Source organism: Varanus komodoensis, unplaced genomic scaffold (assembly GCF_004798865.1).
Source record: "Varanus komodoensis strain SLA01 unplaced genomic scaffold, ASM479886v1 scaffold60, whole genome shotgun sequence".
Lineage (NCBI taxonomy): Eukaryota > Metazoa > Chordata > Lepidosauria > Squamata > Varanidae > Varanus > Varanus komodoensis.
In genome coordinates this window covers 4,123,050-4,147,642 of record NW_025336223.1, presented here as the reverse complement: position 1 = coordinate 4,147,642, position 24,593 = coordinate 4,123,050, and the positions used below count along the sequence as shown (strand labels likewise).

Here is a 24,593-nt window from a genome sequence, read left to right as displayed (position 1 = left end):
TAACCAGGTAGAAATTTTTTAATAATTGTTAGGCCCCATTCAGAGAACCTCTGCTCTTCAGCAGGACAGAAAATTAAATAAAATATTTGAACTTTGTCCCAGTGTTAGAGGAGAGTGCCTGCGCATGGAGCACTGAGACAAGTGCTTTGACGGCCTCTCACCAGTCTTACTTGCACTGGCCAGCAGTTGTCAGAGAAGCACTAAGCAATGCAATGTCACCAACTTGCTGGTAACTTCAGTGCAGCCTGCGCTTCTTCCTGGTGGCTGATGGAGCCCTAAGATTTCCGGGAGAGGGCCGCGCAGGCTTCACAGGCCTGGAATGCTTCTGAAAGGAGACTTTCCGTGACACCAAGCGCCATTTCTTCTTATCAGCTTTTAACTCTCCTTTAGGCTGCTGCTTGGCTTCTGTCGCTGCAGAAAGTTCCTCTTTTGCACTTTGCTTCTTAACAGCTTTCAACTGTGCATGTTTTTTCCTTTTAGGCAGACGCTCAGCAACTGCTGGAGCAGAATCCTCTTCTGCTGTCTGCGAAGCTGCCTCCTCATTAGGTTCTTCCTCTGGAAAGGGAACCAAGAGTTAGACCAGAACAGTAGAGAAACACTGCACTGAGCAGGAAAAAAAGCACCAAGAGTAGCCAAAGAGCACAGCCAATATAGGAAGAGCATCCTATTTTGTCAAGGGACAAAAACATCTTTTGAAACGGTGCTGCGAAGTACAGCATCTGGCTTCCAAGAAGGTCCCCCAGGATGACCCAGGGGGCAAATTCCTGAGCACTTCAGTTTGTCATGATTGAATATTAGAGGAAATTTCTGGCCATTGTTTCTGAAGAAAAGTGTTGAGATAAGATAGGTTCTAAACCCCATTCTGGCTTATTCATGACATTACTCCAATTGCTTCTTCCTAATTGCAGTTAAGACAAGCTGCTTCGAGCTACCCATTATAAGAATGCTCTGTTAGCTCATCCACTGCAAAAGATGACTCAAACTGAAAGATATTTGAAGCCCGGGCCGAACTGAAGGTGTTGGTGATGACCTATGCAACCCTGAATGGCTTGGGTTCTGGATACCTGAAGGAGCACCTTCTTCTCTATGTGCCTGCCTGCCCCTTGAGATCTGAGGAAGAACTACTTCCCCAGGAGCTCCTCTTGAAGATTAGGAGGGTGGTTACCTGGAGGAGGGCCTTCTCTGCAGTGTCACTCCAATTATGGAATATGCTTCCCAGAGAGGTTCACCTGGCACCAACGCTTTTTTCTTTTCAGTGCCAGGTGAAACTTATTTTCCCATCATTTTAATGTTTAATTGGTTTTAATGTGGTTTTATACTGTTGCACTATCACACAGGTGGCGAACCCATGGCACGCCTGCCAGTGGGCACACAGAGCCCTCTCTGTTGACACATGAGCCAAGTCGTCCCAGCAGCTGAGCATCAGATAACAGCACACACAGGGGCCATGCGTATGCTCGGAAAGGAGTAGCGGCGCCAGGCAATGTCATGAGCCACGACCTCTTAGCCGCGACTTGTCCAAGCTTTCGCATGGCTGGTCAGTGCGCTGCCAAGGATATTTGCTTGGACTGGCTGCGAGTTTTAATACATTCATTTTTAGTAACACAACATTTTGACTCTGAGTTTTCTTATGAAAAACTGCAATTTAATAGCTAAGATTTAGCAAAGAGATGTTCTAATTAAGAGATGAAGATTCTTTTACTGTTGTGCTGTCCCCCTAGCATATTTGAATCTGAAGCATCATGTTTGTGAAGAATTCATGAAAACGAGCAAGGGTATATATATTTGCTTGGACCGGCTGTGATTTTAGCAGAAGCGCCCACAAAGTAGGGAATGCATTCAGATGCTTTTTTCAGAGCAGGCCAAAAGCTGGTGGTCAGTGGAACCAGCATGCATACAACAACAAAGATCACATTAATTGTGCAAAAGCACGCCAAAGGCAAACTTTTACCTTTCAATAAAAAGCTGTTTGCATCATTGAAAGCTCTGTTATTGTGTTTCGATTTTAAGACAAAAGATGTTAATGTATGAGTTGTTTTTTCTAAACTAAAACCCCAGTATTCAGGTTTTATTGCAGTGTTGGCACTTTGCAATAAATAAGTGGGTTTTGGGTTGCAGTTTGGGCACTTGGTCTCTTAAAGCTTTGCCATCACTGCACTATTGGATGCTGTGCCATTTTATTTCCTATTTTACTTGTTGCAAACCGTCCTGAGACACCAGTAGATGGACAGTCTATAAAAGCTTTAAATAAATAATGTATGTATGTATGTATGTGCATAACTACATATTAGTGTAGCTGCCTTTTTGAGATACTGAACTAAAAGCTACTACTGACTATTAGATGGAATGGCAATTTAAAAATATCCTTTCCCCTGATTATATTAATGCCAGTACCAACATCTTTAGAAAAAAAGATGGCTGTAACATTAACTTCCAGGCCTGCCAGCCAATGCTGCATAACTTAATCTGATTCTAGCTAAGCTTACCTCAATGCAAGTAAACTCTAAAAAGGGAAGATGAGGCTTATCTGGCCCTTACTTCCAGTTCAAAACATTTGTCATTCATTATCACCATAAACTAAAACATGAACACCTGGCTAATGCGAAGCAACATCTGTGGTAATCTGGCTACCAGATTAATGGTTTCATACTGAACAATTCACTAAAACTAAGCCTTCGGCATTTACAGACATGATTGCGCTTGAGAAACAAATGGATATGGCTGTCCAGACTGCAGAATTCTGTTTGGCAGCAAATAAACTTCCTGATCAGGCAACAACTTCAGTCCAGTACCTTTCACTTCCTTGGGAAGAGCATTGGAAAACTTCTTGAGTTTCGCAACAAAAAACCCATCCATGTTGTGGGTGTGAGGATAGAAACGTCGTGTGGATTTCAAAGAAGGGTGGAAACGACGCTCTTTAAACCTAGGTGAACATACAGAAAGCATGTTGCATTTCCAAGGGCAAAAAGTGTCAGAATAATGGTTCGCTCTTACATTCCAATTTTAGGATTCATTAGACATACCTGGTAAATCCCTCTTTGCCGAAGTCCAGACCTGTCGGCACCAAGCGAACATTGCGTTTCTTCAGAGCGTAATCCACAACCCACTCATTTTCCTCTACCTACCAAAACATGGCAAAGGCGGTCAGATTCCTCCCAGTCCCCCACAAAGCAGGGCTGCTTCGGTACCCAGGTCAGAGGAGGCAGCAAGAGGGGAGAAACTCACCATGACCGAACATGTGCAGTACACAATGTAGCCCCCAGTTTCTGAGGCAGCGTTAACTGAGTCAATTGCACTGAGGATGAGTTCTTTTTGTAGGTGAGCACAGCGCAAAATGTCTTTCTCATCCTGAAAACGAAAGGTAGAAGCACTGTAATCACGATGCTTAAAATGATGCTTTTCCGTTATATAGTCAGTTAACTTTTAAGAATGTCAGAAGCGGCCTTGCTGGTCATTTCCAAATTAACAGAATCTGGACAAGTAACTTCTCAATGGAGGCCTTCTTCGAAGTGGTGCCAGTCCTGTGGAAAACTGTTCCCTCAAGCAGTTTAGACAAAAAACGTGGTATGCATCTTGCAAGCCTGCTTGTTCTCCCGGCTAGTGTTTCAATTAATCATGCTGTTCCATCTTACTGTTCTGTATTATTATTGTGTTTGGAACTGTTTTAGTACTGTATTTTAAATGAAATTTTAAAGATTTCTGTGTGAACCATTTAGTGATTTTGCTCTATTAAGCTGTATAAGAAGTATCAGAAATAAATACAATGCTTTGAGCATTCAAAGTGCTTCAGTTAGATTATCCAGTAGTCAACAATCTGTCACCCCACAACATCCCCAGGATGTGGGGCACTGAGGCTGAAAGACATAGCATGACAACCCAGCCTAGATTATAACCTATGACAATCTTCTTTTAGAAAATAAGTGAATGAATGAATGAATGAATGAATGAATGAAATATGTTGCATGACCATGCTAGGGGCTTGGGGTTCTAAGCTAACCTGACAACCCATGGCTCGTGGTTGGGTTTCTCTGACCCATGACAGCTTGTCGTCTCCTTCATGGTTTCCTGACTGCTCATTAAGCATGCTAGCATCTTCTTGGACTTGCCAGTATTTCCCTAATCTGCGATATACTTTCTAGCCAAACTTCTTTTTTATTTTTAAATGGCCGCCATACATCCAGGATAGTTCTGGCCTTCCTACCTCCCACTCTTTTCAGCTTGTTTGGACCTAATCCCCTCATTTATAGCAAGCTCTCTTTTTGGAGCAAAGTGTGAACACAGGCTTTCTTCTGACACACACACACAATCTGATAGCACAGGGCTGCTTCCACTCAGTTCGGCCCATGCAGCACATGGGCACTGTTCTAGACCCCACAGGGGTTTCATGACCAATTGGTCTAAGGCACACTCATTTACTCTAGAAAGAAGTGCAGTCTCCCAGCTAGGCAAGCAAGTCCCCAGTCGAGAAGCCCACACAGTCCCTCTCCCTTCCTCAAAATTGTCTCCAAAGACACGTACACGAAGGTTCTGGTGACTTGCACAAAGGAGGGAGCCAAAGGGCAGCAGGGGCTCCTCCCTTCCAGCGCCCCTTGCACAGCTCCTCCCTCCTAATCCAGATCCTGCAGTGCTACTGCAGGGCTCCTGGCTGAACTCACCTTATTGGTTTTAACGGTGGGGTCCTTCGAAATAACCCCTGTGCCACTGCAGGGAGCATCGAGCAGGACCCTGTCAAAGCCACCCAGTACCTGGAGAGGAGAGGAGAGGAGAGGAGAGGAGAGGAGAGGAGAGGAGAGGAGAGGAGAGAAATGCGTTCAGAAAGAGGCACCTCTTATCTCGTGGGTTGCTGCCTGGAGACCAGGCGTATTTCTTGCCGTGCTTTCAGATACACAGTAGGGGGCGCTGTTCCTGCCAGTCCTGGCCCCAGCCAGCGGCACACCTCCCTTGCCTGCTGCATGCTGGAGTGCCCCCTGCCCGGCGGTGGGAGAATGGTGTGGATGATGGGACCAAGTAGAAGCTGCAACACACCCGCCTTGTTCCCTGCTGCACCACAGGACTGGAAGGGATGCCCCTGGAGACCGGGCTGGTAAACCTGCTCCCTGCCCACACAGGGAGGTCCACGCGCCACTCCCTCCACCGCCCCTCAGCTGGATACCTTGGGGAACTGGCGCCCATCACAGTGGCTCACAACCGTGTTCGTGACTCCTAAGCGGTGCAGGTTCCCCACCACACTGCGCAACCGCTCGGCGTTGCTGTCATTGGCTAGTATCACACCTGTGTTCTTCATCAGTTGGGCTGCCGGGATGAAACACCAAAGGAGGGGTCAGCACGGTCAGCTGGCCCACCTACGCCTCCCCAGTCCTGACCACAAAGGCCTTCTCCCGCCCCCACCACCCGCACCTTTCCTCTCTCCTCAGAGAACCCTGTGTCCACTCCTGCCCTTCCCCACAGAACAGACCTGAGTTTGCATCACCTGAGTTTGGGTTCTCCTATTTGCTCATTGAGGAGTGGTCAAAATACTGTGGCGCCCTTCTGTACAGCCACTAGGAGGCAAATTCTTTGAGGAAAGCTTAGCCAAGGGAGTTGCTGCTATTTCCTCCCTGAAGCCAGTTTGTACATTCCTCCAAGAGGAGGAAGGCCACCCTGCACCAGAGGGCCCGCCGAGCAGGGTCAGGGAACTCCTCCTCTGTGCTGCTCTGACCCTGCTGCGCAGGAGTGAGAGAACCAATGAGGCCCCCTCAGGAACCATGGGGCAGGAGCAAGCTCAGCCCCACAAGGTTCAGCGCTTGCTACTGCCACCTGACTTCTCTCCTCTCTTCCTGCAGATGAGACCAGCAGTGCAGACTGGCAGCCCGCAGCAGAACCAGGCCTTGTGGGGGAAGCGGGCAGGGCCTCCTCCTCCAGGTCCCGCGGAATCTCTCTTCACTGCATCAGAACACCCTAGTTGGACCCCCAGAAGACAGCAAGGAGGGAGAACGTGGGCACATTTCAGCAGCCCATCTCAACTCTCCGCTGGTACCTATGTAGCTGGTCTTTCCTCCCGGGGCGCAGCACATGTCCAAGATGCGCTCGTTCTCCTGGGGAGCAAGAGCCATGACGGGGAGGAGGCTGGATGCCCCTTGCAGCATGTACTGCCCAGCCAAGTATTCTGGAGTGGCACCTAGCAGCAAAGAGGGGACACACACAGGAAGCAGTGAGAAGCGCGCAGGCCTCTGACAAACCGCCGAAGGACGCCTGGGGAGGGAAAGGGAAGAGGCAGACGGCTGCCACTCGCTCACCTATGGGCACAGAAGAGTCGTATACCACAAGTCCAGTTTTTGACCACTTCCCTAATGGATCTAGATTCACTCCACGATTAATTAAGGCCTGTAGGAAGAAGTGGGGAGAGAGTGAGGGTTTCAATGAAGGCAGGGGTGAGGCAAAGAAAGCGTGGGGTGCACCACCACACACCTGTGCCAGGTCGCGTCGCCGTGTCTTCAGCGTGTTCGTGCGGAGGGTCACGGGTCGCGGGACCTCATTCGACTCCAAAAATTCCACCAGCTAAAAGCAAAACAAGCCCCCCGAAAAAAAGAAATCTGAATGAGAGCATTCTCTGTAATTAAGGAAGAGCAACTTTGGAGCTACAGCTGCATCCCTGGAAAGAAGCGCTTTAGGGCTGCCGCTGAGCTAATGATATGAATTTTATGTGCTGATCAATTAAACACACAGACACACACCTATATATAGGAAAACAGCATTCTGAATAAATGGGAAAATGTTTTGAAAAGTAGTATTTGCAACCATGTGGCAATTTGATAAAAAATAAAGCTCAACCTTGCCAGTGTTCTGCGATGGGGAGAGTGCAGGACTGGGACCAAGGCGATCCGGGTTCTAGTTCCCATCCAGCCATGAGGCTCACTGGGTGACTTTGGGGCAGTCACTCACACTCAGCCTAACCTACCTCACAGGGTTGTTGTTGTGAGGATGAGTGGAGGACTGGAGAACAATGCAAGCATTTGGGCTCCTCACAAGAGGAACAAAAGGTGGGATATAAATACAATGCAACTATATCCTCACTGAAATTTTAAGGAAAAAGACAATAAAAAAGTTCATCACTGGTATTTTAACACCAACATACCTTAATAAAATCTAGAAAAAGATGTGCAAAGCACGGGCATGTTTTGGCCTATCTGCTGGTCTTGCCCAAGAACCACTGCAGTACGTGATGGGCTATGTAGTTCCCCCAGGAAAGTGGCCTGGAGGGCTCGGCCAGCCTTTGATCTCAGGGAGCAGCAGTGTGCAAAGGAAACGGTTGCATTGCAGCAGCGTCCTTCTGCCGGTTCCTGCAGGCTTTTGCTCTGGGATCAGGCCAGCGCTGGGTGGATTAGGTATGCCAGCACACTCGCTCCCTGGCTGCGAGACCGATATAACTGGCTGGGCAAATATCCAATGGATGCCTGGACTGTAAAAATCTCCCTCTTACTTTCGATGCTTTTGTGTTGCAATGAGCTGAACTCCCCCCATGGCTTCCTTATGGATAGGTGCACATTGCGCTGTGGGAAGCGTAAGTCGGCCAAAACGAGATGAACGTGTCGGGTTTTAAAACACTGCAGAAATATTCCAGGGCGCTGACGCTTTCGCATGGCTCTGTGGTTCCAGTGGCTCAGTTCTGCGTAAGTATTCCTGGCACTGAGCTTTCCGGGGATGACATTTGTGCAGTCAGCTGAACTGGCAACAGCGGGACTTGGGAAAGGGCAATTCTTCAGCCCTGCTTACTACTAAAATTTGCCCCCCAGGGGCTCCTCTGAAACGGAATTTGGGTCTTTGCGACTGAATCTGTGATTAGGCATCCCTGCCTTTGGACAGAGAAGCCGCCAGAGAACCTCCCTCTCCTAGTGAAGGCAAGTAAAGAACTTGGCAGGGCACAAAACAAGCTCTTTGTCCTACCTCCAGAGTCTGGTTGGAAGAGTTACTGTATCTACTATTCCCTTGCAACTGCTGTTTTTAGATTATCCAAGCATGCGTAGGTGACAGTGGGTGCCATCTTAGAGAGACTTTCCCTTGTACTGTTTTTTTATAAGTGAAGTGAAGTTTATACCTTTTCTAATATAATCTAACATTCAGCTAGTGAAAGGCTGGGATTCTCACACAGGACAACAGCAGACTTTGCTGGGTCAGACCGAAGACCCACTCAGTTTATCATCCTGTTCCCCCAGGAAGAAGCCACAGCATGAATGAGCCAGGGTGCCCTGAGGGAGCCGAGCAGTTGGAAAGCCAAAGGAGCCAGACCTTCAGCTCTAAACTGCAGCCTGCCACTTCCGGCTTGAAAGCGCAAGTAGTACTTTTAGCTTTCAACTGCTTGCTCAAGTTGGCTTGGCGACGAACGGAGCGCATCCACACTTTCATCCGAATGCCCCCAATGCCGCCTTCTCCAGTCGTAAAGGTCACGTTCACCTTTGAAGACCCGCCAGGGCCAGCCAGATGCTGTGGTCAGATACACGCACCTGGGCTGTATTTTGGCATTTCCGAGGCATTCAGTCATGCAGAATCATCTTCCCTCCCAGCCTAGAACAGCAAACATCTTGTGGACTGCTTGGATTGTTATTTTAATACTGTGACTGCTTGTTGTTCAACATGGTGTAAAAGATGGGCATCCCTAGAAAGGAATTAGCTGGATGAAATAATCTGTTAGGGTCCCAGAAAACAGTACCTCAGCAAGAGGGAAGAGGTCCATCATCTTCCCAATTAGGAAGCCGCTGTAAGAGTAGTAGGAGGCAAGGTCCAGATGCAGAAGGCTCAGATACTCCTGCCGGGAGCGACCCTCCTCGCGCTTGGTGGCGAAGTCCTGAAGCACCTCTATGTTGTCCTTGATGCGCTGATGAATGAGCTGCAGGTCAGGCGGCTGAGCAGGTGATCAGGCAGTTAAGGACATCCATAAGCATACGAAGCTGCCTCGTATCAAGCCTGGAGTGGGGCCATATACTGTCTCCGGAGCACCTCAGGATCGGAGCACCAACCAGGGCTCACTGAGCTACAACTACTTCAATCATTGCTAGTCCTCATGCTCAACTGAGGCACGTGGGAAAGGAGCTTGACTGGAAGCTCAATCACACTTTGCACAATGACCACTGTGGATCTGCTACTTGAGCAGCAGGATGGAGCACCATGCTAGGGCTGCGCAAGACAGGCATCGGGAAACACTATGGGAGTGGTGCCAGATAAACAGTAAGTGTTCAAAGAGCTGCACGTGTGCATATAAAAAGGGTTTGAAATAGGAAGCTAGGATTTCCACCCCTTTAGGGCCAACAGAGTTGGACGTACACAAGGGAGGGGCTAGACTGGAGTGCCTAAAGAGCTCCCAAGGGCTGAGGCAGGGATTCCCAGATTGCACTGGTTATGTGTTTGTGGGGCTTGCTGCGGAAGGAGAGATGGGACAGCAAATGAAAGCTGTGCCAGGAGGCATGTGACTGCTAGCACCCCATCTCAGCATATGCTGAGCCATCACTGAAAGGAAGGATATCTTCTTTCTCTATCTCTTGCCCACTGGGAAGCACAAAGCTCTCGTCGGTCTCCACGTTGAGCTGCAGGACTTCATTGCTTTCCTGCTGCTCCTCTTCTGGCTTGTGAGACGGGGTCTCCTCGTCCTCACTGTCATCCTCGCTGAAACTCTGCCTACATCCGAGAAGGAAAGCATTTGACAGGAGAGTCTACAAAACGGTGGGACAAGAAGAGCAGTGGAGCTCTTTCATCCCTTGTGAAGATGGAGGTCTCATCAACCAACAGAACATAACCTTATGGATTACTCACCCCTCCAACTTCGCTTTCTTGGCAGCTTGTTCTATAGGCAGGAGCTGATTTCAAAAACAAACATGTATAAAGAAAAGAAGCAGCTTAATCTGAGGCCAGAGGTACCCCGTGCCTCCCACCCCTAGATGGATAATGCAAATGCACAATGGAAAGTGAGAAGATTGATGAGTCAATGGCACATTTTGACATGCTTGCATTTTCTGTCATAAATAGCTAATATGTTTCTGCTTTCCATATGTATGTTCATATATTTAATATATGACACATAACATGCAGAAAATTTCAAAGATGTACCAAGAATCCCTTATAAGCAGCAGCATCTTCTGCTGTGTGCATTCATCATTATTTCCATCCTATTATTTTAGAAAAGTTTCGTTGGCATTCAGTGACAGAATCTGGGTCATCAGCGCTCCAAAGACCGCGTGGAGAGGGGGACAGCCCGATCCGCAGCCAAGAAGAGTGATGAGAAAGTGGAAGCAACTCCTTGCCTGACGCTCTGTTTTCCACCACAACTCAGCGACCTCAGTGCTGCTGACTGCATGTGCAAACCCTGCCCTACACACCAATGGTTTGTAGCTGCCTCTTAGTGATGCAGGTTTTCAGACCTGGGATTCCTGCCACAAGTCTAGTTCTCCTCTTTAAAAGCAAATCACTTGTTAACCTGGCCTCACAGGCAGATTCCCACAATTCCTTCTGAACTGATTCCAGGTGTATATTATACTAAGTCCCACAGGAGTTTCTCCAAGGACCATCTACCCCATCTACCCAGTAACTTTGCCATTTCTTTTTCAGTCCGACAGTCCTTTCAGATACTTCCACTCACAGCAGCACAGAGAGAGGCACACCACTAAGAAAGGGTTTTAGTGGCTCGCCACTACAAAATGTGTACCCATCCTGGTTTGTCCCAACCCAGCTAACATGCTGGAAAAGGGCTGCAGACTCCCCTGCCAAGAGGGCACGGCTCCTTGCGAGAGGTCTTTCCTCCTGAACCCTGCCTGGCCACCACGGTCCTCGGCATTCTCCTCCCTCTGCCAAAGCCACTTGGGGGCTTCGCTTGCCGGCCACCGTGCCTTCCCTCACGAGCGGGCTGCATGAGGTCTACACAGCCACCTAGAAGGAGCCCGCAGTTCTGACAAGTTTAATTTTGTCTTCACTGCACACCTACCTAAAGGTCACTAGAAGACTCCCGGAAAAGTAGCCAGTAGTTTTTCAAGAAGGAGTAATGTACAATCCGTTACAATAATCTAGCATGTAAAAAATCATCACCATCATCTAGCAAGTACAATTTAATTCCTCTTTTGCAAGCTCTTTCCCCAGGTTGCTTGCTTCCTCTTTTTACTAAACAGAGCCTGAATTTATCCTCTTCACCAGGGCCTGTGTCTGCACATGAACCATCACCTGTCCCCCAGGATGGAAACAGATAAACCCAAAACCAGTGTGGCATTCACTGCAGATACTACACAAGACACAGCTGGCCCACAGTACAGCGGTACCTTGGCTCACAAACTTAACCTGTTCCAGGACTCTGGTTGTGACCCAAATTGGTCAAGCGAAGTCAAATTTCCCCATAAGGTTCAATGTAAATAAGATTAATCTGTTCTGTAACTTTTTTTTTTTTTAAACCAGAAAAATGTGAAGCAAAGTGACAAACAACAAAGATCACGGCCATCTCCCCCACCTCCCCCGAGCACGGCCATCTCCCTGCCCCCCCAGCATGACTGTGATCGCGCCCATCATCCCTGCACGCGCCCGGCGCACTGGGGGTGGGGAGAGATGGGTGCGCTCAGGGGGGAGACAGGCGCAAATGTGGGCGCACTGGGGGGGTAGAGATGGGTGTGAACGTGGGCATGCCCGGGGCGGGGAGACGGGCGTGATCGTGCTGATGGGGGGGCATGGCCGAGATCGCGGTTGCGTTCTTGCAGGAAAGATGGGCACAATCACGGGCACGGTCATGCAGGAAAGATGGGCGCCATCTCGGCCATCTCCCTTCTGCCCCCAGCATGATCACAGTCATCTCCCCACTTGGGTGGGGGGGTGGGGAGACGGCCACGATCGCGGTTGTCACCCAATGTGGAGTTCGCGACCTGAGTCAAAATTTTTATGAAATTTTTGTTCACGACCCAATTTGGGCGTGAAGTGAGGCGTTCGTGAGCCGAGGTACTACTGCATTCTGCAGTCTTCACCCCACCCCACAGAGGAGAACACTGAGCCTCGTGCTATCCTCACCCACTCCTGAGCCCTCAACGCAAGCTTCGCAAGAGTGGGCCCCCAATGCATCCAGAGCCTCAGTGACTGTGGGAGCAGCCCAGCAATACTGCAGTGAGCAGGCACATTTCTGGAATGAGGAGGAGCCTGGCATATTCATAGATCTTGAATAAATCCAGAGGCACAAGAATATCTGCGAAGCACGAGGCCCAATCAGCTTTCCCCCCGACTATCAGAGCAGATGTTATCACAAGAATTCATGTGCCCTCCCATGCGGTGCACAGAAAAAGCTCATGGGCTGAAGAAAAAGTTTAAGGAAATCTTAATTGAGGAAAGACACTCTGGGGCCACGCAAAGGGACCAGTGCCTGGTATGCCACTGGCAGCAGGACTGCCTTGTAGCAACCTCAGAAAGTCAGTCCTGACCATGTCATGAAGCTCCCAGGAAGACTCTGCCAGTCTCCAACTCATGATTGCTCCTCCATGACTCCAGGCACATCAAATCATGTTAGAGCCTCTACCTCACAGCCACCTCACTCTCCCTCTCCAGATGCACCACTGCATGAAGGTGTGACTGCCTCAGACTTCACCTCTGAGGCGATGCGGGGAGGAACTGCCAGCACGGACAAGTGGATGCCACTGGCATTCCGGGGGTAGCCTGGCAACCATCAGGACAAGCCCAATGAGGGCACGCTCCAAACCAGGCAAATCTGAACTCTCCTGCTGCCACTCTGCAACACCACCATCCGGTTACAACTCTATGGTCTTAATTCCCCGTCCTCCCTCCACAATAAAGAGGCTGCTCCAGTGTGCTTCCAAGGACGCCTGCACCCTGCAATGTACAACCATGTTCTCTTGTGAGGCTGGGCATTTCCTCGAGAGAAAGGGGCAGTGGGGATGCATCACTGTCACTGCTGGAACTATGGAAGCCTGTAAAGCCCAGGAGGTGGAGTTGCTCGTTTAAAGCTGGTGGCTGCTGTCACAGAGCATCGGTTGCCTTAGGCAAAAAGGTGCATTCCCTCCATGGGTGTTAGCAGCTGGCTGATGTTTAATGTTTTGGGGGATTTGGGGACTGATCACCACACAAGCAAAGCTGTTTCTTTCCATTTCTTCTGTCTTTATTTCTGCTTTCCCACTCCCTTATCCAACTGATTTTATTTATTTATTTATTAAAACATTTTTATGCCGCCCCATTCGCCGAAGCCTCGGGGCGGCTTACAACACTAGATAAAACAATAAGTTAAAATATCCATATAAAATAATCATAATTTAAAACACACATTATAAAATAAGCCGCCCTGGCCAGATAAAATTCAGTTGTGTTAGCATTTAAAATGTTGCTTAAATAAAGAGGTCTTTGCCTGGTGCCGAAAAACAAATAACGACGGCGCCAGGCGGACCTCTCTGGGGAGCGCATTCCATAACTTAGGCGCCACCGCTGAGAAAGCCCTTCTCTGAGTAGCCACCCTCCTAATTTCTCTCACGGAGGGCTCCCAGAGAAGGGCCTCTCCCGCCGATCTCAGGGGGCGACTGGGCAAATATGGATGTAAGCGCTCCTTCAGGTAACCAGGACCCAAGCCATTTAGGGCTTTATAGGTCATTACCAACACCCTGAATTGGGCCTGGACTTCAATGGGGAGCCAGTGAAGCTGATGGAGAACTGGAGTCATGTGAACATAACGTCCAGTCCCCATCAGCAGCCTGGCAGCTCTATTCTGAACCAATTGAAGTATCCAGACCGTCTTCAAGGGTAGCCCCACGTAGAGCGCGTTACAGAAGTCAAGACGGGAAGTCACCAGCGCATGAGTCACTGTTGCTAGGCAGTCGTACTCCAGGTAGGGACGCAGCTGATGAATCAGCCGAAGCTGGAGGAAAGCGCTCCTCGCCGCTGCTGTCACCTGAGCTTCGAGTGAAAGCTCCGGGTCGAGGAGCACTCCCAAGCTGCGGACCTTGTCCCTAGGAGGGAGTGCAACCCCGTTCAGGACAAGGTTCAATTCACCTTCTCCGAAGCCCGAACCGCCAACCAACAGGACTTCCGTCTTGTCTGGATTGAGCTTCAGTTTATTGGCCCTCATCCAGCCCATTACCTCGGCCAGGCACCGGTTCAGTACAGCCACTGCCTCACCTGGATTGGTGGAAAACGAGAGGTAGAGCTGGGTATCATCAGCATACTGATGGTTCCGCAGCCCACACCTCCTGATGACCTCTCCCAGCGGTTTCATGTAGATGTTGAACAGTAAAGGGGACAAAATGGAACCCTGCGGTACTCCATGGCAAAGCTGCCATGGCGCAGAGCCATAGCCCCCCAACACCACCTTCTGGAATCGGTCGTTGAGATAGGAGCGGAACCACCGCAAAGTGGTGCCTCCGACCCCCAATCCCGCCAGCCTATCCAGAAGGATACCATGGTTGATGGTATCGAAAGCCGCTGAGAGGTCCAGGAGAACCAACAGGGACGCACTCCCCCTGTCCTTCTCCCTGCACAGGTCATCGTACAGGGCGACCAAGGCAGATTCAGTACCGTACCCGGGTCTGAAGCCGGACTGAAATGGGTCCAGATAATCAGATTAACACCCCCCCACCCCCAATTCTCCTATGTGAAAGGTGCCACCCTACTGACCTGCAGGTATCTGCAGCAAAACAAGCCAGAACTGGGTAGACAAACCAAGATCTGCCTGCTGTCGCCTGGAGGCCACGCAAGCTGGAGAGCAGGGTTTTCCAAGGGAAGCTGCCACAGGGGCTTGCTCTGGCAGAGTGATCTGCCCCGTCTGACCCTGCCCTTCCCTTCAGCACTACTAACACTGTGAAGCCTGGCTGTGGCCATCCCACTGCTCTGCTGAGGTGTTCCTGTCACATGATGAAGTATCTCCATCACTGGGTGTTGCCTTGGAAAAGGCTAGGAACTTGGCGAAGGCAGAAGCAGCAGCCCACAACGACCAGGGCGAGCTCTCCCAGTGCCATCCACAGGATGCCCAGCGCAGATTCCACAGTGGCTCTGCTGCACCGCCGGGCGGCAGATGAAGGGCGAGGAGCAGCAGGGCTAGAGGAGAACCCGCTGCCAAGAGGCCCATAGAGGGTTCAGTGGTCTGCAGTGACTGGAAGTGTCTTTGCCATGATCACTCCTGCCGTAGCACTGGGCAGCGCTGCCAAGTGAAGCCATTTGGACGTCGAGGCTGGACGTGGACACTTGGGATGATGCCGAGTGCAGCAGAAATAGATTCCCATAATCATAAACTTGGCAGAACTGTAGGCTCTGCTGAAGCTGCTCCGCTAGACTCCCTGCAGAATGCACTCTGGGCCGCTAAAAATCAAGGCGGTGCTCCCCTTACGCCTTTCTGGATGTGGCGGAAGGCCTTGCCCCAGATGCCTCCACGGCTCGCTGCATCCTGCACAGCATTTGCAAAGCGAGAGGGGAGGTGCCTTTGCTTTCAGAGATTGCCCAAGTCAACCCCACCCTGTCCGCCGAACCCACCATCAGCACCAGGGGCCCACTGCGCAGCATGCCATGGCCACACAGCTCTGCCCACATGGATCTGGGACCACTACCCACACGTGCACCATGCACAGGGACTGTGCGACTCCTGTAACAGTCCTGGGACAGAAACATTAACTATTCTGCCCGGGACTGTTCTAGCAGCTGGAATGCAGTAGGGAAGCCTCCCCCTGATGTCATGGTAATCCTACCTACCACAAGCATCCTTGGCCCATAAGCCTCAGCCATGTAAGCTTCCCATCCTGTGTAAGCCCCTCACATGCATTAGTAGCATAATACTTTAGTATATAGGATACCTCACTTTTCATAGAAACACACCCCATCCTCATACTCCTTGGGATATCTCACTCACACACCACCCATCCCACCACCTGTGATAGCACTCCACACAGGATCATAGTCTGCAGTGGGTGACATTCACACACCTCCTAAAGCTTCCCCAAGCTATCTGACATTGGCCAGGACCGTTCTCTTGGTGCCAAGGATTGCCTGCATAACAGGCAACTAATCAGGATTTCACCATAAAAATGTGAAGAGCTGCATAATGATGGCCACTTACAAGATACAACAGAGATAAAAATGAAGGAACTGCTCTGTGCTGGAAATGCAGAGCCACATCTGTGGGGAAAATAGTCCAACAGAGGGAGGGAGGGGACAAGGGGGTAGCAGGTGAGGAGAGCATTCAGGCTGAAAAGCTGACTGTCCCCTTGGAGATCATGGCACACACGGGTGTGTGGGTAGGAAGCAGGCGAAGAGGAAGTCTGAACTCAGCCTGCTGCTGGGAATGCCAGAGACCAAATTCTTACAGAGGCTTAGCATAATGGACTCACAAGTTCAGGGCAGACAGAAGATTCAAACTGGGGACATGTCAATTTGCAGCTCAACATGCAAGAAATATTTGTATCCATGTGTAACAATACAGACCAAAACAAGCTGCCTGGTGTTCTTACCTCTTCTTCATCACCAGAAGACAGTGCTCCATAGTCATCCACCATCCCATCTTCACTTCCGTCCCAGGGACCCTCACTCCCATCACTGCCTTCGAGAGCATTGCTTTCCTCCTCATCACTGCCTTCACGTCTGGATCCCTTTTCCCCAGAAGTAGAAGGAGTGAGCCACGTAGCATTGTCATCACTGAAACCAGCTCGGTGGCCATCGGGCAGCGTTGCTCTCTCACCCTCCACTGACTTCTCTGCAGCTGCAAAGCAAGAGAAAGGAACCCTTTGAAATAAGCCTCAGAAAAGCAGCTGTTCTCTTAACCATCATCCCCTGAGCTTGTTCTAAAGAGTTCTTCATACGTCAGTTCCCACAAGAAAAATCCCAGTCTTTGAAGCACCTAATTCAGTTTGGGCATTTAGGCATTTCAGAAAAAGTTGTTGCAAAATATGAGATAAGTGCATGAAAGGGACTGGAGGCAAACCCACAAACCTGAAGTCCTTGGAGAAAAGCTCCCACTATATAAATGTGATACATTTTCTTTCAGGAAAGAAGTCATATAAAAACAACAAGTAACACACTTTTTGTAGCATGAGTGTGAAAATGTTTGTAGGTTTGCCACATGTTCAAGGAAGCCAAAGGTTTTATCCAGGGAGTAAGCAGTTGGACCCAGTTATCAGTAATCCTGACCACATCTTCCTGTGAGGAAACAGAAAAGATCAGAACCATCTTCCATCCCTTGAAACATGCCCTACGCAGCTTGAGATTCACTGAGTTCCCATTTGGAATAAGCCTGTAAGCTTTAATCAGTTTATCAACTAAACAGTGGTTGAACAAGAAGGGAGAGCAAATATAGTCTAAGTTAAGGGCATAATTGCTATTTTTGGAAAAAAAACTTTCTGGCTTTAAAGCAGAACCTGATAAGCAGAAAATGTCTTTTTTTGTAATTTCCTGTCTCAGTATCAACGTGTAGGATTAAGAAGAAAGTTTGACATCAATCCCAGGGAAAATTCTGGAACAGATAATGCAGAGGTCAATCTGTAAGCATGTCGAAGACAGTGCAGTAGTTACTAGAAGCCAGCATGGGCTTATCATGAACAAGTCTCGCCAGACTAACCTGAATTCGTTTTTTATTTGCTAACTTCCCTTGTGGACTGTGCAAATACTGTGGACATTATCTCGACTTCAGCAAAGCTTTTGACAAGGTGCCCCATGACATTCTGATCAAGAAACTAGCTAAACGTGGGCTAGATGGAACAATGATCAGGTGGATCCAAAACTGGCTACACAATTGGACTCAAAGAGTATTTCTCGGTGACTTCAAGACTGGGGAGAGGTACTGAGCAGGGTACCACACGATTCACTCCAGGGACCAGTGTTCAACGTTTTTATTAATGATTTGACCAATAGGTACAGGGGATGCCAATAACATTTGCACATGACACAAAATTGTGTGGGATAGCTAATATCCTGGAAGGCAGAAAAGTGATTTTGGTAGGCTGGAAGCAGCAGAATTAAATTTGACAGGGACAAATGCTGAGTTCCACATCTAGGAAAAGGGAATCAGATGCATCATTACAAGGCAGGAGATAGGTTTGCTCAGCAATAGGAGGATCTTGTGATTGTTGTACCCCACAAGTTGAATATGAACCAACAATGCCATGCGGCTGCAAAAAAAGCAAACGCTATATTGGGCTGCATCAATAGAAGCCCGGCTTCCGAATCTTGTGAGGTACTGGTTCCCTCTATATGCAGCACTAGTTTGGTCCCATCTTGACTGTTGTGTCATGTTCTGGGCACCACAGTTTAAGAAAGATGCACACAGACTCGTATCAAAGCTCCTTGAAGGGGGATTAAAAGAAATGGGCATGTTTAATCTGGAGAAGAGAAGCCCAAGCAGAGAGAGCACTTTTTCAATATTTGAAAGGCTGTCACACTGAGGAGGGTCAAGATCTCTTCTCAGTTATTCCACAGTGCAGACACAGCATAATGGGCTTAAGCTACAGTAACTAAATCCCAGCTGAACATCAGGAAAAACTTCCCGATTGTTAGAGCAGTGCGGCAATGAAACCAATGACCCAAGGAGGTTGTGTGCTTTCCTGCATCGGAGGCTTTCAAGAGGCAGTTGACCAGTCATCTCTCAGGGATGCTTTAACTTGCTTAACTTGCAATGAGCAAGGAATTGGGACTTGGTGGCTTTATAGAACCCTTCCAACTCCACCATTCTATGATTCTATGGCTTCTTTCATTTCTATCCTGCCCCATAGCTGAAGCCCTTTCAGTGGTTTACAACGGTGCATAAAACAAACTATGCCATACAAACAGAACAATGTTAAAATAAATTTAAAATGGCTAAAAAAGATACAGTAAAAATGGCCCTAAAAAGAAAAAAAAATCACCTGGATAATCCCCTCAGATCCCTGGGTAACCAATTAAATCTTTAAAGGCCTGCACATAAAGGGCTGTTTTGATCTGGTGCCCAAAAAGTGGCAAGTCTGGAACCAGGTGGGCTGCAGCAGGAAGATGGGAGACCACCAGAGAAGGCCCTCCTCCATGTGGCCATTCTCCGAGCGTCCCACGGGGCTGGCACGAGGACGGCCCCAGAGGTTCTACCATGCTGTATCATTGGCACTAGGCACCGAACAGCTGCAGAGTCCTCCCAACCCCTCTGAAGAGACCCCTGTGAATGACTGAGATGCCAGCACACCCCCATCTGCTCCGCCCAACCCTTTACCTGTCAATGCCTGGCGATCAAGGGCATTCTTGACTGTCTGGGGTTTTACAGCTTTGATCCGTCTCTTTGCAGCTCTAAAACCGGACAAAAAGAGGAGCAAACAGCAACTATGACTAATATAGTAAAAACAAGTAGGGCTATATGCATTATATCCATAGCAAAGCTACTCAGTTAAATTACAGTTTAAAGACACGTTTTCTTTTCAATACATTTTGGTTCTGTGGTTCTTTTCCAGGGGCAGAAAAGTCATGTAACAATGCAAAGCTGCCTATTTTTTGGAAAATGGTCAAACATGTACTTAAAAAGATAATATTAGAATTTACAATGTGGCTCCCTAATACCATTAATATTACCTATAAACATACAACATACAACATATTACCTACAAACATACAAAATCTTCTGTTACAAGTCTTAACTGATATGTCTTATGGAACAGAAAAGTTCAGGGTTTAGTTTAGTCAAACCGATAGCATATTCCGCTTCTGCTGTTCAATACCAACCAATCAAGACTTGAGGCTTGGCAAAGTGTTGTGACTGGCATGCTCTCAATCCTAACCTCCATTATTTGAATACATTAAAAGAAATCTTTCCGGGGAAGCAGCAGGATTCATTCCCAACAATGTTATTTATTTATTTTTGTATTCATAAGTTGCCAAGCAGTTCAGAAAGACTTTCTAGACCATGGGTCCTCAAACTATGGCCCACGATTTATCTTTAAGTCTCATTAAAGATGGTCTAACAATGATTGGCAGATATTGCTTATTAAATTATAAACATTTGCATTTCTTTTTAATATCATCAGTACCTACACAGAGGTTTCAATAATATGCTTACAAATTTAATATCGGTAACAGAACAATCTTATGACAGAATCTGGGGAGCCACGGGATTCCGCTGATTCCTAGACCTTCCCCTCCCTCGTAGCGAGCACAGAAGGAACCGCATCAGCTGCTGCTCCAAGATCATAAGCATCCTGGGGATGGGGTAAAGGGAGGGTTCTACAGGGAAGGAACTGCAGCTGGTGCTCCAGCCGCCTTCCCTATGTCTGAAGTACTGAAGCAAGATGACCAAAACTGGTGGCCCAACAGACTTGCAGGGTAGCAGCTGCTCTGTGATTATACATGGTCTTTGGGCATCTCCCACCCCACATAGGATGTCCACAGTTGTCCAAGTTTAGAGGACTACTGGCATCCTCAGTGGATTGTGCCTTATAAATTGGCTCCGCAACGAACCTTCGCCGAGCATGAGCAGAAAGCTTCCTTGTGTTTTCATCCGGCTCTAGAAAAAAAAGAAGAAATTCTTAGTTCAGCAGCATAGCAAGCAAGAACAGGAAAGCATCCTTGTTGCATCTAAGATAATAATGAACATTATTTTAATCAGGTTATGGGATATTAATTGTGCATGTGTGCATGTTCTGTTGTGTCATATATAACTAAACTATTTATATTATGCATAATAATGTATTTTAAAGGTTTTTAATCACTGTAAACTGCCCAGAGAGTTTTAGCTGGGTGCTACAAAAATTTAATAAATGAAATAAAGTTCCAAAACCCAAGCTTTGTGACAAAAGAGCGGGGGGGGGGGGGGGGGAGCCAAAATAGGCAAAGAAACCAGAGAAGATAGAAATTTCATGCAGAAGAAAGGCTTTCTACCTTCCTTTCCCACTACCTTCTCCTTAGGGCAACTCATGTTTTGCCTGTCCATAAAAAGTAGTAAATTATGGCTTGCTACAAATATGGATCGGAAGTTATTAGTCCATGTGTGCAACTGGTAGAGAAAACCAAAGCCCCAGATTCATTCTCCAAACACTATGTCTTTGGCATTATACCGGAACAGCAAAGGGATATATAGAGCAAGGGTGGTTCTCACGTAACAAGTGAAGTGTGCGGTGAGGCTCATAATCCTTGTTCCAGAATAGCCTCTGCCAACTCTTTTCATCCATCATCCCCAGCCAGTATAGGAATGGATAGAGATGGCAGAATTTCTGTTATTAAATTACATTTATACTTGCTCCCCAACTGTTCAGCTGGAGGGGGTAGAGGCTTGTTCTGCCTCTGCTGCCAGTGGATGCTTCGATCTTGAGCAAAACCATCAGGTATCGTCAAAGTATCAGGTACATTCACAATTTTACTTGTAAAAATTAAGGCTTTGGTTTTGAGGCTGTAGTCCTGTGCGCATTTACATAGGACTAAGCACCACAAACATGGTTTTCTGAACAAACATGCAAAGGACCGTTCCACAGATTTTATAAACAGGACAAGTAGTACAACTATATATGCTAAGTATGCTGATGTATTTTATGCTGCCAGTGCCATAAAAATAATTTCAGATTTGATCAAAATTACTGTATATATTCATTTTCCCCTAAAAACAGAAAGAAAAAGCCATTGTTTCTTTCACTGCTTCATTCTACCCTACTACATTTGACATGCTAGAAATAATTCAAAATACATCGATTCTTTACGATACTGTAAGGAATGAACAAACATGTGCCCCGCTAAAGCTCTAACATACATCATTATCAAACCTTAAAGGCATTTCACTGATGGCCTCCTGCGTAGCCTTCACAACCACCCTGAAAACTGAACTAGTGTTAGTATGCCTCTTTTGCAAATGTGGAAATTAAACCACGTGACTTGCCAAAGGCCAGCTACTAAATGAACTGAGGGCGATGAAGCAGGTTGGGAGACGGCTAGAGCGTAGGTGGAGGAAATCACGGGATGAATCTGACCGAACACACTTAAGAGCCCACTATCGGGCCTATGCTGTGGCGGTGAGGGCGGCAAAAAAGAGATTTTTTCCTGCTTCCATTGCCTCCTCACAATGCCGTCCGGCGGAGCTCTTTCGAGTGGTGCAAGGCCTGGTCCGTCCAGGTCCGAAAGAAGATCTGATTCCACCCTCAAAGGCCCGCTGTGACGACTTTGCCAGGCATTTCAGGGAGAAAATCGCTCAGATTCGTCACGAGCTGGATTCCACTATTGAGTCAGAGGTCTTAAGGGAGACACCGATGCTACCGTCTGGTCCAGAATTATTGGATGAATTTCAGTTACTGCGGCCCGATGATGTGGACAAGGTGCTTGGACGAGTACGTCCCACCACTTGCCTTTTGGACCCTTGCCCGTCTTGGTTAATAAAGGATTCCAAGCACGGGATTGGAACCTGGATCTTGGAAGTGGTTAACGCTTCTCTGAGGGAGGGTCGGGTGCCTGCCCCTTTAAAGGAGGCGGTAGTCCGACCGGTCCTGAAGAAGGCGTCACTGGATCCAGAGATGGCCACTAATTATAGACCAGTGGCCAACATCCCGTTTCTGGGCAAGGTGCTAGAGTGAGTGGTGGCGGGACAACTCCAAGCACTCTTGGATGAAACCGATTATCTGGACCCATTTCAGTCCGGTTTCAGACCCGGGTACGGTACTGAATCTGCCTTGGTCGCCCTGTACGATGACCTGTGCAGGGAGAAGGACAAGGGGAGTGCGTCCCTGTTGGTTCTCCTGGACCTCTCGGCGGCTTTCGATACCATCGACCATGGTATCCTTCTGGATAGGCTTGCGGGATTGGGGGTCGGAGGCACTGCTTTGCAGTGGTTCCGCTCCTATCTCAATGGCCGATTCCAGAAGGTGGTGCTGGGGGACTATGGCTCTGCACCATGGCAGCTATGCCATGGAGTACCGCAGGGGTCCATTTTGTCCCCCTTGCTGTTTAACATCTACATGAAACCACTGGGAGAGGTCATCAGGAGGTGTGGGCTGCGGAATCACCAGTACGCTGATGATACCCAGCTCTACCTCTCGTTTTCCACCAATCCAGGTGAGGCAGTGGCTGTACTGAACCGGTGCCTGGCCGAGGTAATGGGCTGGATGAGGGCCAATAAACTGAAGCTCAATCCAGACAAGACGGAGGTCCTGTTGGTAGGCGGTTCAGGCTTCGGAGAAGGTGAATTGAACCTTGTCCTGAACGGGGTTGCACTCCCTCCTAGGGATAAGGTCCGCAGCTTGGGAGTGCTCCTCGAACCGGAGCTTTCACTCGAAGCTCAGGTAACAGCAGCGGCGAGGAGCGCTTTCCTCCAGCTTCGGCTGATTCATCAGCTGCGCCCCTATCTGGAGTACGACAGCCTCGCAACAGTGACTCATGCGCTGGTGACTTCCCGTCTTGACTTCTGTAATGCGCTCTACGTGGGGCTGCCCTTGAAGACGGTCCGGATACTTCAATTGGTTCAAAATAGAGCTGCCAGGCTGCTGACGGGAACTGGACGTTATGCTCACATGACTCCAGTTCTCTGTCAGCTTCACTGGCTTCCCATTGAAGTCCGGGCCCAATTCAAGGTGTTGGTGATGACCTATAAAGCCCTAAACGGCTTGGGTCCTGGTTACCTGAAGGAGCACTTACATCCATATATGCCCAGCTGCCCCCTGAGATCGGCGGGAGAGGCCCTTCTCCGGGAGCCCTCCGGGAGAGAAATTAGGAGGGTGGCTACTCGGAGGAGGGCTTTCTCAGCGGTGGCGCCTAAGTTATGGAATGCGCTCCCCAGAGAGGTCCGCCTGGCGCCATCGTTATTTGCTTTTCGGTGCCAGGCAAAGACCTTTTTATTTATGCAGCATTTTAAATGTTAATATTATTGAATTTTATTCGGCCAGGGCAGCTTATTTTATTTTACTGTATATATTTTAATTGTCATTGTTTTAATGTATTTTGTATTCAATGTTGTAAGCCGCCCCGAGGCCTTGGCAAGGGGCGGCATAGAAATGTTTTAATAAATAAATAAATAATAAAATGTACGGCAGAGATGAGTTTTCCACGAGGTATTTTCCTAACAATAAGTTCGATTAATACTAACTGGTTACATACATTCAGAATTCAATCCGACCAAGTCCAGCAGAACCTACTGAACAAAAAATTGCCTTCTCAGGCACTACATTGAGGTGAATAGAATCCTGTCCACTGGTGGACCACTGGCCAGTTTCCAGTGATTAGCTAATGCCCGGCAGTTGGTTACTAGCATTCTGGCAAAGCACATCGCGCAAGGAAAACACTGGGCTGATCCAGTCAAGTACCCCACACGGGCTCTGGCGGGGCAGCAACCTCAGGCTCACATAACGCACAGTAACTACGTTTCAACTGTTCGGCGCCCCGAGAAAGCGCTCTTACTCTCCCATTCATGAATATATACTATACAGACTTCAGCGGTTGCCTGAGCTCTTCAGAACCAGCAGCGAAGCAGCGGCCGAACTATCCTCAGCCAGCGCACATCCCTGCGGGCAGGCCTGACGCGCAGCAGCAACGTACCAGACGGCAGGAAACGGGCGAGCTCCTCTTCAGCTCCCCGCTGCTTGCGGGCCTTGCGTCCGGGGCCTCGCTTCACCTTACGGGTCGGGTCCAACTTGCGCCCCATGGCCCAGGCCGCCCCAGCTCGGCACGACGGAGCGAGTCCTGCACGTGGACAG

The 24,593-nt window shown here is 48.6% G+C and overlaps 1 protein-coding gene across 1 annotated transcript; it reads right to left on the bottom strand.

Annotated features, from left to right (window-relative positions):
• Nucleotides 1–24,593, bottom strand: NOP2 (NOP2 nucleolar protein). The gene is made up of 16 exons (XM_044449644.1): nucleotides 24,436–24,593; nucleotides 20,386–20,431; nucleotides 19,151–19,224; nucleotides 16,431–16,678; nucleotides 9,784–9,827; nucleotides 9,497–9,648; nucleotides 8,687–8,886; nucleotides 6,448–6,537; nucleotides 6,276–6,363; nucleotides 6,017–6,157; nucleotides 5,153–5,292; nucleotides 4,656–4,745; nucleotides 3,226–3,348; nucleotides 3,024–3,121; nucleotides 2,793–2,923; nucleotides 1–555 (listed from the first exon to the last, which is right to left on the bottom strand). The coding sequence occupies exons 1-16, from the start codon at nucleotides 24,539–24,541 to the stop codon at nucleotides 236–238; spliced, it is 2,091 nt and encodes a 696-aa protein (XP_044305579.1). The 5' UTR covers nucleotides 24,542–24,593; the 3' UTR covers nucleotides 1–235.

What these genes read in the sequence shown, in the direction of transcription:
- NOP2 (XM_044449644.1), bottom strand. Translation starts at nt 24,541, where the DNA reads ATGGGGCGCAAGTTGGACCCGACCCGTAAGGTGAAGCGAGGCCCCGGA. An exon ending in TCTGCTCATGCTCGGCGAAG is followed by an intron (nt 19,225 to 20,385) that starts GTTCGTTGCGGA and finishes GTCCGGTTTTAG; the next exon opens with AGCTGCAAAGAGACGGATCA. An exon ending in AGGAAAGACCAGCTACATAG is followed by an intron (nt 5,293 to 6,016) that starts GTACCAGCGGAG and finishes TCATCCCGGCAG; the next exon opens with CCCAACTGATGAAGAACACA.